Source organism: Podarcis cretensis, assembly GCF_951804945.1.
Source record: "Podarcis cretensis genome assembly, chromosome: 7".
In the NCBI taxonomy this organism is placed as follows: Eukaryota; Metazoa; Chordata; class Lepidosauria; order Squamata; family Lacertidae; genus Podarcis; species Podarcis cretensis.
The window spans coordinates 68113264-68126244 of record NC_137176.1 but is presented as its reverse complement, the minus strand read 5'-3'; the positions used below and the strand labels follow the sequence as shown (position 1 = coordinate 68126244).

Below are 12981 nucleotides of genomic sequence, written 5' to 3'. Positions count from 1 at the left end.
CGCTGTCAGCAAACTTTTTCAGCAGGGGGCCAGTACACTGTCCCTCAGACCTTGTGGGGGGCCAGACTATTTTTTTTGGGGGGGGGGATGAATGAATTTCTATGCCCCACAAATAACCCAGTGATGCATTTTAAATAAAAGGGCATATTCTACTTATGTAAAAACATGCTGATTTCCGGACCGTCCGTGGGCCGGATTTAGAAAGCGATTGGGCCAGATCCGGCCCCTGGGCCTTAGTTTGCCTACCCATTAAACACTTAAACTGAATGTAGTATAAAGCCCTCCAGGAAACTTTGTACCTTCTAAAAGGAAACTTGCAAAAGAATTTTGACAGAAGCTCAAGGTGCTACTTACATGGCCGTTGGCAATATCCAGTAAGTCTTTGACCCGGCATCCCCTCACAGGCCCCACCTCATTGCAAATGGAATCCTCTATAACCAAATAGGTGGCTTTGTATGACGTGAGTATCTTGTAAATATCTTCAGCTGATCTTTTGGAATAGATCTGAAAAATCTGTAGGATTCAAATGTGCAATCGAAATTTAAAAACCTTATTCATTAATTATTGGAGGGGGGAATACAATTCTAATGCAAGAATTTTAAACAAGACTTTTCATCATGTGTCAAACAAAAGCAGTCGCCCTCAAGAATCCTTCTCTATAGGGGTGAAACGGCTGATCAACTTCCACATTGGAACTAGAGGCAAAAAAATATAGACTGAACTCCACAAAGATATTTGGGTCAGAGCCACTAAGGCCAGGAAACAAAGAGTGCAATCGAGTGTAAATTAGGCACATGGTAAAAATCAGTGATTGGGACGCAGGTGGCGCTAAAGGTTAAAGCCTCAGCGCCTAGGACTTGCCGATCGAAAGGTCGGCGGTTTGAATCCCTGCGGCGGGGTGCGCTCCCGCTGCTCGGTCCCAGCGCCTGCCAACCTAGCAGTTCGAAAGCACCTCCGGGTGCAAGTAGATAAATAGGGACCGCTTACCAGCGGGAAGGTAAACGGCGTTTCCGTGTGCGGCTCTGGCTCGCCAGAGCAGCGATGTCACGCTGGCCACGTGACCCGGAAGTGTCTCCGGACAGCGCTGGCCCCTGGCCTCTTAAGTGAGATGGGCGCACAACCCCAGAGTCTGTCAAGACTGGCCCGTACGGGCAGGGGTACCTTTACCTTTACCTTTAAAAATCAGTGAGTTTTACTCCTGAATCCTACACAGACCTACACCAGACCCCACTGAGTTAAATGGTTTTTATTTCCACTTGGAAGAATCATCAGCAACAATAATACAGTGTGGAGTTTAAATTTCTGTTGATTTCAGTGAACTTAACTTTCTAATTTTCTCAGCTTGTATTCAAAATACATGAGCAAGTTTCAGCTTCCATTTCCTGCCTATGGAATGGGAATAACAGCAACATTATCCCCAGCTAAAGATTTCGAAGTACACTACAAAACGCGAGAAGCCCTTTAAAAACAGTACAAAGCAAAGATGACTCACATTCTCATTCCTCTTTTGCAGGTCCTCCTCATTATACAGGGGCAGATTGGTCACCATCCAGCCAGTGCACAACTTGATCGTGCCCATCAGCTGCGGACTGCCAGCAAACACAGCAGCAATAGGAGCCTGTCTTCTGTGGGGGGGGGGGGGGGGACGACAAACCATGTCCTCACTTATGTAATTCTATAAAATTATATAGTACAGCCTGAAAATGCTCTTGGGACCTGGCTGTGCTCCCACATAGCAGCTACGGCCAGGGGTGTTCTTCCACAGCTTAAGAGTGCAGTCCTCAAGGCGCCTGTTCTTAGAGAGGGTGTATTGAGCCACAGTCACCACTCTTTAGTTCTATGAGGATTAGAGCATGATAAGGCACTCTGTAGGGACGCAGGTGGTGCTGTGGGTTAAACCACAGAGCCTAGGACTTGCCGATCAGAAGGTCGGCGGTTCAAATCCCTGCGACGGGGTGAGCTCCTGTTGCTCGGCCCCTGCTCCTGCCAACCTAGTAGTTCGAAAGCACGTCAAAGTGCAAGTAGATAAATAGGCACCGCTCTGGCGGGAAGGTAAACGGCGTTTCCGTGCGCTGCTCTGGTTCACCAGAAGCGGCTTAGTTATGCTGGCTACATGACCCGGAAGCTGTAAGCCGGCTCCCTCGGCCAATAAAGCGAGATGAGTGCCGCAACCCCAGAGTCGGTCACGACTGGACCTAATGGTCAGGGGTCCCTTTACCTTTACGGCACTCTGTGTGTGGTTGCCTCTGAAAAGTATTTGCAAACTTCAGCTGGTGCAAAATGCAGCAGTGAAGGCAAGGTCAGTCTAAGACATCTAGCTGTCTAAGGCAAAAGATAAATGGTGCCGCAACACATCACACCACTCCAGGCTGCGCAATAGAGGAATCAACAGGAACGGTTTCCTGCACAGCTGTAATGCTGCCAATAGCAAAACATGCAATCTAGATGGGTTAAAACACACACATTCAATTCACCAAGGTTTCTTCAACCGGGCAACAGACACGAGTGCAAACCCAAAAAGGTGAGTGGCAAGGCCACATGGAGCTTGGCTAGAGGCATGTGCAAGGGAAACAACCGCTGCACTGACGGCAGCTTAGGTTACAAAAAATATCCTGCGCTAAGGCGGAACACCAAAAAGTACACAAAACGGGATGGCTTACTTGATCCAGGTCATGAGTCCGACTGTGTCAGGGTCATAAAACTCCTGCAGTTCTGAAAGTTCTGCCATTATCCTAGGAAAAAACTAAAAGGAAGCACCAAGGCTATGAACTGTGGGAAAACAAATTACAGAACTTTAAATAATGCAGGAGAGCAGACTAAAAACCACCTTTCTAGCTTTACTATCAAATTGCAGCAGCATTAATGCTCAAGAGCCCTTCGCTACACCATTAGGCTAGCTTCCATCAGAGTGGACAAACATTGAATCCATTTTATTCTTCATAATGCATTAGTAAAAGAAAAATGGAATCCCTTTGACTCAAATACTCCCAACAAAATTATCCACAATTTATTAATAAAATGTTTGGTTAATATAAAGTGTTCGTTTTTCTTAGGAGTTCCTCATCACCGGGCTAGATTCATTTTTATTTCTATTTATTTACTTTAGCAAACCAACCAAGCCTGCATTTGAGACTCACAGTGCTACCTAGTGGCCATACACTTTTGCTGCTGCCATTTTAGCTGTGGATTTCTGGCCAAGGAGATATGTTGGAAAAGCCTATCTCAAAACACAGCAATATATGGAGAATTTGGAGAACTGCACGAGCATGAAAATGAACTACCTGCTCACCCTCGTCGAGACCCCTTCAACCAATACTCCAACTGCATAATGCTGACTGCTGTTAGTAATAATGAGAGCACCATATTATCTTACCTCTTTCCACAAGCTGAAGCCTATGATAGCTGGAACTGCCATACTCAGGATAAGAGCCTGAAATATCAATAAGACACACCATAAAAGATTTGCTCTTCTAAGTCCTCAACAATGCAAGCACAGATACTTTCTTATCACTACAGTTCACTCGTTGGGACTGCAGTAATATACACACATTTGCAGGGAGGGAAGACCCATTGGATTCAATGGGACTTACCTTGAGTAGGCGTGTACAGGATTGCACTGAAAACTTCTAAATACTACCGTTGTACCTCGGTCTACGAACAGCCCTGTTAACGAACTATTCAGTGAACGAACTCCACAAAACTGGAAGTAGGTGTTCCAGTTAGCGAACTTTGCCCCGGAAGGTGAATGGAAGGCGAACGGTGGAAGGGCACCGGCAGCGGGAGGCCTCAGTAGGGAAAGCGTGCCTCGGTTTAAGAATGCTTTGGTGGAAGAACGGACTTCCGGAATGAATTAAGTTCGTAAACCGAGGTACCACTGTACTGTTGGTTAATCAGCTTAACAAAGCAATCCTATACTTACATTATGCCAGGACCAGAGATAACTGTCATGGAACAGGCACTGTAGCCAGTGTGCAGGGTTCCTGATCATTGGGGACAACTGAAAGCAGATTCCGCTGCACATGCTTATCATTCCCCTTCAGGCTTTCTCCCCCATGCAGTGGGGGAAAGGCTGGGGGCGGAGCAGGCATGCACACAGCTCCTCCATGGATACAATTACCTAGAACTAGGAACTCACCAGCAAAATAGGATGCACAGCCTTCAGTCGGAGCCACTTGAATAGAGTCATCCAGAGCTCTGGAGAGCAGACACCGAACGCAGCAATCATGCAAACATAGGGAGTCCACACGTACTTCATTCTAGAAAACCACCACGCAAATCCATAAAGAGATGAGTTGCTACATACATTGTTCAAGGGAGATTGCAACAGCATCCAATCCCACTACCATCTCCGAGTGCCTTCACGAAAAGCTTTGTAAACATCTAGAACTCAAGAAGACACCGTCGAAGACTGCAAAGAAACCTACAGCAATTTCTCTGCGTCCTCCAACAAACTACTTCTGTGTGGGCTTTCTTTAGACTCAAACCCATTTCTAAGCCTGTTTGAGGCATCCAAAATAGGCATTTGAAGCTGCTTTCATAGAAGGTGCAGGAGTACATAATGGTCCTCGCAGACCCATAAGAATCCTATTCAATCATGCAATGCGAGGTTGTCCGAGGGGTCTTCTTGCCTCTGTTTCCTAAGGTGCAGATAGCCCTATTCTGCATTAAAATCTGATTCTGCAACTGAAGCCCATTTTGATCCAAGCACATATTTTGTCTGAAAGAGTTCCTCCATCCCCACCCAGAAAGAAACGAAAACAGGTTAAGAGTAATTCCTTGCCACTTCCAGGGAAAACAAACCTAGGCAAACTCACCCTTCCATCATCATTGCAAGCAATCCCAGCGAAAGTGTGTGAAGTACATGGTACACAACCTCTGGCCTTTCTCCAATCCTCCCGCCCTCAAGCTTCGCTGTGTCATTGACTGGTTCACCACTGCAGCATGTGGAAGACAAAGAAAAACCACAGAGTCCGTTGACAACTAAGCAGTCCATATCAAGCCCCAAGATGGGGCTCTTCCTTATGCTCATCTGTCAGAAGTAAGCTTGCATTAAATCACACCATGCAAGTTGAAGTTAACTTTTTTTTTTAGCAAGAACACGATCTGCAAAGATTTGGCAGAGCGTCATACCTATGGAGCAAAGCAGCCCAAAACTCTTAAGTCTTGCCCCATGGATCAGATGCCGAGACTGAAAGTCCCTCCTCTCCAGGGTTTTCCCCAAGCAATCAATCAGACACTGTGCCTGCATGAAGCCAACCTCTCCTCCACCCTTTTCATACCTCTTCTGGTTCTGGGAGACTGTCACAGCAGGAGGGGGAGACACCTGTAACTCTTCACCAACCTGTCAGGCTGCCAGAAAAGCCCCTCCATCTTTCGTCCGCCATTGTAAGCGGAACCAGGCACAGTGCTTGCAGTAATTAACTTTTTTGCTCAGTAACCAAGGAGTCAGCACAGAGCACACTCGTCAGATAAGCACGTCAGTCGCAGAAGCTAAAGTTCTGTGCTCTCTCCCCTTTATTTATACCTCCCTCATTGCATTTTTACGCTGCGACTCACCTTAATTGTTCTAGCCTTTTCTCAATCCTTAATTCCTGCACTGAGAGTTGGGGGGGGGGAGGAGCTGAACTAGGACTGTATTGCAGAGAAAACACAGTCCCTGCTCCTTCTCTATCCATGTCTGTGGCTACCTCAAGCCTCTCCCCTTCACCCTCATTCTCTGCTGATGATTTCTCCCTGTCCCACAAGTCTGAAACCTGGTTCAAAGTCCCCTTCCCCCTCAGGTACCTCCTGGTCTACTGGCTGCCATTACATGCAGCAACTAACACGTAAGGTCATAAACAAGCTACAGACCACGCGGTTGAGAACAGAGAGAAGTTACCTTACCTAATTCTCCTGAAGGTGGCCTGGCCAACAGACACGAGGCAAATGATTAGCACTAAAATGTAGAAAGGCAATAGTGAGGACTGAGTGAGTCGCAGAAAGAAGTCTTGGGATGGTGTCTGAAGGGACTCTTGACAAAGCAGCCAGTTGATTGTGAAGTTCCTATAAATTGCAAAAGGGGGGGGCAGTCATGAGCTTAGCCAGTCAGTATAAGCCCTATCAATTTCATTTTCTAATATAGGTAATCACCCAGTTGCTGGATCAGACCAAAGACTTGTCTGCTCCAGCACTTTGCTCCCATGGTGGCCAATCAGATGTCTATGGGAAGCCCAGAAGCAAGGGCAGTGCTGCTTTCTAGGCAGAATGGCTCCGCTGGTGCTTTTGCACCACGTGAATCTTATCTGGTGCTCCTGCCACTGTGCCTGCCTCCCCTTCTCCCTCCCAGTTAAGTGGCAGCAGCAACAGGTATGTAGAGCCATACTGCCTCTGATCCTGGAGGTGGCAGACAGCAGCTACGTTGGCCTTATCCTCCATATGCTCTTCTAAACACCTGTTAAACACCTGTTCACCAAATTGCTGGCGTTCACCAAATCCTATGGTAGAGAACTCCATAGCTTATTGTGTTGTGTGAAAAAGCACTTCCTTCTGTTTGGAACAGCTATCGTTCAACTCCATTGGATTACCCCAGCTTCTAGTATCCTGAGAGGAAGAAAAAACTCTATCCACTTTCTCCAAGTGCCACACAGAATTTTACGCACCTCTATCATGTCCCCGTTCCCTTGTGTTTTTTTTTAAAAAAAGCTACAGAGCTCCAAATGCTGTAACCTTTCCAGTTGCTCCAGCCCGTTTTGACTGCCTTTTTCTGCACTTTTTAAAGCTCTACAATATCTCTTTAGAAGTGCAGCAACCAGAACAGTATACAGTTTTCCAAATGTGGTCGCATTACAGTATCGACAGCTTTATTTTCAAATGATTCCCAACACTGAATTTGTCTTTCACAACAGCTGCACATTGGCTGGCATTTTCATCAACCTTCCCTAAGATACTGAAAATCAAATAATAACAAGTACTCCCCCCCCCCCGTCTCAGTGTGTAAAGCTCTGCTAGTGATCCTGGACAGCTGCCACTGGGTTAGAGCTGATAAGATTCTCAAATAGACGCTATGCTCTCCTCCAGTGATCGTAATGTACAACTCCTTGCATTTTACAAAATATCACTTCAGACTTACTTAGTAATGTTTAAACCCAATTTTACTTCAAGCACTTTCATTAAATGTTCATTTTCTTTATGGGGAATAAAAGTCTGCAAAACAAACAGAAAGGAAATTGTGTGTTAGCACCACACTTTTAAAACAGATTGTTGCTACATCTGACAAACATTTGCAGCCGCGAGAGATAAACAATCTTTCAGTTAGCAGCATCGCATCTTCTACTGGAAGATTAGCCACGTTGAGAGTTTCAAAAGATGGGTTAAGAAAAAGAAAAAGCACAGCAGGAAGAGGAATTTCGAGATTATTATTATTTCCCTTGGCAACTAACATCCAAAAACAAATGCTTTCATTATCCTGTATGATTTATTAAAAAATAAATAAATAAATCTTACCTTCACTACAAAATTCAAAGTCACTGTTATTGTGAATACCAAATAAAAGTAAATGACATTCAGCATCCTTGAAAGAAGCGTCCCCTTTTTTGTATTCATCTAAAAAACAGACAAGAAAGTATTAACTTTATAGAAGAAGAAGAAGAAGAAGAAGAAGAAGAAGAAGAAGAAGAAGAAGAAGAAGGGGGGTTTGGACTTGATATCCTCTGTGAGGTGAGTGGGGCTGAGAGACTTCAGAGAAGTGTGACTGGCCCAAGGTCACCCAGCAGCTGCATGTGGAGGAGCGGGGACGCGAACCCGGTTCACCAGATTACGAGTCTACTGCTCTTAACCACTACACCACACTGGCTCTTATAGAGGAGGGAGTCAGGGAACATCAGGCCTGTGGGTCAAATGGAGCCCTCCAGGCCTCTCAGAACCCACTCAGGCCACGTCCACCCCCTACTTCCCAAAACACAGCCCTTGCCTGCCCTTCTCCACTCTTTCCTCAAACGCTTCTGCCTGAGTGGAATGTGTCCCTGACCTTGCTTGCCTGCACTGAGAGATGTGTCGTGTTACAGAACACTCTGCCCTTTTCATGGCTGGGATGCATCCTACTTAGGTTGCTCCACCCACTTTTGCCTCAGACTCCACCCACTTTGGGCCTTTCATGCCCTACATGCAGAGATGTCAGGAGTTGCTCAGTAGTGCCAGGCCTAATGACCACAGCAACTCTTCTGAAGGTCCCTGCCTTCCCACGGCTGCCTAAGTCTCCTCCTTTCCCGGGTCTTTCCCAAGCCATCTGAGATTACGCCGGCATGCCTGCCTTTGCTCCTTCCGCTTCATACCTCTCCTGGTTCTGTGAAACCAAGGGGGAGGGGAGCTTGTCGCAGCTGGAGGTGGAAACATCCTGGCTTCTTCACCAGCCTAACACATCTCCGCCTCTTGGCCTCCATCCTCTCTTGCTTCTGATTCTAGACTTCTCTCTGCCACAAGCTTTTGCTGCTCACTAAATCCTGTTACCTCTTCAGCTTCTGACACACCCTTCTCCCAGTCTGCTGCCTCTTCTCCCTCTGACCACTCATTGTTGTCTCAACACCAATCCCTGGGCTCTGGGCTTTTTTCCCTTGGGGGGTTCCCCAGTTGGTTCCTCCCACCATTCCACTGTATCCAGCCCGTCCATGACAAAGCGACCATGAAAGGTTGTCCATGGTGGGACACAGACCTCAGGTTTAAAAAGATTCACTACCTCTGCGAGAGAGAGAGAGAGAGAGAGAGAGAGAGAGAGAGAGAGAAACAGCAGTACAGTCAGAGGTAAAACCACCGAATGATTTCCCAGTTATTACCTGGAGGTATTTTGCCAGCAGCACCGCTGCGACAAGGCTGAGGAGTGGAGACACTAACAGAGCTGGATTCTCAAACTGTAACATGTATCCCAGAAAGAGAGAAAACAGGTAGACCTTATACACTTCATGTACCTGCGGAAGGGAAAAGCAAAAAGGTATTGACCCTCAAAGCAACAGGCGATCACGGCTGCAAGAAACAACCGTCCTCTATATTTAAACTTTTTCTGCCAGCTTTTATCTGTGCCTGTTAGCAGGCACACATAAACAGTTCGTGGGTTTAGAAGGCAGGCAAAAAGAGAGGGGAAGAGCAATTAAACTGGTATTAAAATTAGTAAGTTTCAAGTGCCAAAATACCTTCTCCGTCTGCGTGAAACCCACAGTGTCCAACAGGAAGAGAGACACAGCCTGGACAAACAGCAGATAGTGACTGTACTCCCACATCATCATGAACGTGTAGGTTGAAGCACTCACCAACAGGTAGCAAAACCTCTGGGGGAATTGAAAGGGAAGTCATCTTAATCACTGTGTACTTATTTTCATACAAGCCAAGATTGGAAAAAATATATAGTAACAGTAACTGGCATTCCATCTTAAAACGTACAATCCTCTTGAATGCATTTTTATTCTGAATATGATAGTAGCAAGAAGAAGAGGCCTTAACAGTTCTGGAAAATGAATTTTTATTTTTTATTTTTTTTGGTCCGTTACATTTTACCTTAGGCAAAACCATCTCATTTTTTAAAAGCAGGGTTGGGGCACCCTTTCCAGCCAAAAGGCTGCATTTGCCTCTGGGCAATTTCCCGTGGGCCACATGGTAGCGCTGGATTGGGCCAGGGGAGTGGGTGGAGCAATGCATGTAAATTTAAACCTTCGTATGGTATGAACAGGGACACGGGTGGTGCTGTGGGTTAAACCACAGAGCCTAGGACTTGCCAATCAGAAGGTTGGCAGTTCGAATCCCCGCGACGGGGTGAGCTCCCGTTGCTCGGTCCCTGCTCCTGCCAACCTAGCAGTTTGAAAGCACGTCAAAAGTGCAAGTAAATAAATAGGTACTGCTCCGGCAGGAAGGTAAACGGCGTTTCCATGCGCTGCTCTGGTTCGCCAGAAGAGGCTTAGTCATGCTGGCCATGTGACCCGAAAGCTGTACGCCGGCTCCCTCGGCCAATAAAGCGAGATGAGCGCCGCAACCCCAGAGTCGGCCACGACTGGACCTAATGGTCAGGGGTCCCTTTACCTTTATGGTATGAACACTCCTCTCTTATCCTCCATCCACAGAAACAATAATGCATTATTGGGGTTTAAGGACACATGCCAGCCAGGCAAAAGTACTCAAGATGTGAAGGAATGCCGGTAAGAAAGTGTGTTTATGGAGGGGGTGTGGTCTGGGGAGAGTTCAGAGGGCCAAACACAGAAGCCTGCAGGGCCACATTCAGCCCCTGGCCCAAAATGGTTTATTGGATCAAGGTTCTCAAATCTGATCAGCCTATTTATACTATTATATTTTGACTGAAAACATCTTCATCTTACCTCAGCAGAAGGATTTATGTTGTTCTTTAAATAGCCAGTAAGAGCTGCTACTTGACAAGCAAAATATGGCAATGCCCAATTTTCTCTTGACGGGATAGAATAGTCTATTTTTGTTGTATCTGCCCTGGAAAACATACAGGGACAACCCATTAAAATATACAGGTTACTTTAGAACATAAATATAGGCTTGACTATTGCTCTTGACAGAAACAATGTAACAGCAATAAAGCCTTAAGCGATTGGCAGTTTTGGAAGGGAAGTTCTAAAAAATCCCCTGTGGTCAATGTAAATGTCCCTGCAAATCTGGAGAGGTAGAATCGATAACTGGTGTTCTTACATATTGCTCCTTCTATCGTGATATGCATGATTTTCATTGACCCATTTTAAACTGAAATTCCCAGGGCGACTGGATGCATTTCATGCTATTTTACTCCTTTCTGATAAGAACACATCCATCTGTTCCAGGATGGCTCAATATTGTGCTGCTGCGTGTAAAACTCTCCAGAGACTAATTTTAGCAAATTGATAATTTTGTTCTCGGTGCCGGGCATTTTATAGTATGACACTTATGGTTCTCTATTTTGTTTTTATTGTAATGGTTCTCTATTTTGTTTTGTTTGGTATTCTTTTATATATTCATTTGTATGACTTTTTTTCTGAATATTAGTCACTGACCATAATGAAGAGCCTTGGAGTTTTCAGTGATTAGAACTTTTGGGCGACTGATCATTAATAGCCTTGCTATTTAATTCTAGATGTCATTTTTCACCCTAACCCAACCTGGTGCCCTCTAGATTACAACACATATTGGGTCCAGGCAGCATGGCCAATAGGCCTGAATGGTGCTGCAGGCCAAAAGACCTGGTTGGGAAAGACTGCCTTCTACAAATAGAAGCATACTCTAATGAAAGCAAGGACAATGAGCTTTTACAATAACATTTCGATTTCTAAATTTTAAACAGCAATACTGCAAAAGCAATGGTCTATGCAATGGGTTCTTTCCCTCTCAGGTGTATATATTTGATTTTACAAACAACAAAACAGCACAAAGTATAGCCACAAATCGGAGTATAAACTACATATACAAGAATTAAATACCTTGCCCAGTCATAACGGCATATGGAAAGCGACAAGCTCCATCAGGAATCCATATGCCTATAACCTCTCCACAGAGAATTTCGTACGATGGGCTTCAGGACACTTTCCAGACATTTAAAGCCCAACATGCAAATGTAACCAACAAAAACCACAGGACAAAAAGTATGGTGTGTGTGTGTGTGTGTGTGTGTGTGTGTGTGTGTGAAATAGAAAGGCCATAACCAATTATTATTCACATGATCCATTTCCCGCTCTTATAATATTTCCAGTTACAGAATGAACCTTTCCTGGCAGTGTTATACATCAGCAACTAGAAACTTTCATAAAAGTTCCCTTTGGAAATAGCGTAGAAGGGAAAAGGAAAAGAAAGAATTAGGAATACAGTTGCTTGTTCAGTTCAAGGCAGGGAAAGAACAGCAAATTACGGGGTGGGTAGTAAAGATTTGCTTTACCTGTTAATAATGAACCAGACAACAGTCAGCATCCCTGCCAGCCAAGTGCCACTCATTAGCCAGCTGGTTACGAACAACGCAGTCACATAGATCCCCTGCAGTCCAAATACTATACCAATGTAAAAATATACTGGCTCAATAACCTCCTGAAAATTAAAGACATAAATATTTTCGAACACGCAATACTAGCAGCTGAGTTACAACAATAAAGCACCGTTTGAAATTCACAAATGGAAAGAGAAGACCATGAAGCTGATGGGCTGGAAGATAATAACCGGGGGTGGGGAGTAGCAGCAGCTCCTTATTGTTGCCACAAAACACGAACCCCTTTATAAGAGCAAAGGCAAAGGCTATTTGCATGGGTCATTGAGATCCCTCATAGCAGTAAATTACAGCCATGCAGCTTTCAGCTTTTCAAAATATAAGATATGGACTTCCTTACACTCCTCAAGCTACTCTTAGGGGTGCTTCCATTAACTGAGACCCCACCCCCAGGTCTCAACTAAGGGGCTGATTACACGCAGAGGAGGTTGCACTTTCTCTGTGCTCACAGAGAACCCTCAGTGCACAGTGTAGCAGTCCTCCGTCAGCTCACCACATATCCGTTGAGCGTCTGGATGCACAAATAACGCTCTGGAGGAAAACAAGTTGCTTGCTTTTAGGGCAGCACACTTCCCAACTACTTATCCCCCAGGACTGTAAAGAAACAAGAGGGGGCAAAGCATACTTCACTGCCAGATGCTTGGTATAAGAGGCTGGCGATCAATTCTGGATACAACGTCATTTGCCGCACGACATTCATGGTCTTCAGAGAGAGCGTCCTGTTGTCGTGGGTTAATTGATTAACGCCTGAGAATGAGATTTGGGTGGGAGGAAGGGAAGCCAGCATTATATATGCAATTTCTCAAGATCAACAAAAGGAAGAGTTCTACCATGTTTGGTCTCTGCAACTTGGGCCCTGTTCAGGAGTCATGCCTAAGAATGGAACATCTACATGAGTTGAGACCAGGCCAACTAGTCTCGCCCCCCAATGCCCTTGCATGAGCAGCCCCACCCTTCCCGCACTGAGTAGGAAAGTCCAAAGGGTATTCGGCTGA

The 12981-nt window shown here is 45.4% G+C and overlaps 1 protein-coding gene across 5 annotated transcripts in view; it reads right to left on the bottom strand.

The window, feature by feature from the left end:
* Positions 1–12981, bottom strand: part of DPY19L4 (dpy-19 like 4) — a 72231-nt gene that overhangs the window by 4992 nt on the left and 54258 nt on the right. For 4 of the 5 annotated variants that reach the window (XM_079984720.1, XM_079984719.1, XM_079984717.1 and 1 more), the window contains 14 exons: positions 12612–12733; positions 11885–12030; positions 10335–10458; positions 9162–9296; positions 8808–8939; positions 7483–7581; positions 7109–7182; positions 5885–6042; positions 4815–4941; positions 4136–4256; positions 3374–3430; positions 2661–2743; positions 1493–1625; positions 355–513 (listed from right to left, as the gene is read on the bottom strand). In XM_079984720.1, coding sequence (XP_079840846.1) covers positions 355–513; positions 1493–1625; positions 2661–2743; positions 3374–3430; positions 4136–4256; positions 4815–4941; positions 5885–6042; positions 7109–7182; positions 7483–7581; positions 8808–8939; positions 9162–9296; positions 10335–10458; positions 11885–12030; positions 12612–12733 — 1670 coding nt within the window. Of the gene's footprint in view, positions 1–354; positions 514–1492; positions 1626–2660; positions 2744–3373; positions 3431–4135; positions 4257–4814; positions 4942–5883; positions 6043–7108; positions 7183–7482; positions 7582–8807; positions 8940–9161; positions 9297–10334; positions 10459–11884; positions 12031–12611; positions 12734–12981 lie in introns of all 5 variants that reach the window. The other variant, XM_079984718.1, reaches the window with a different exon arrangement.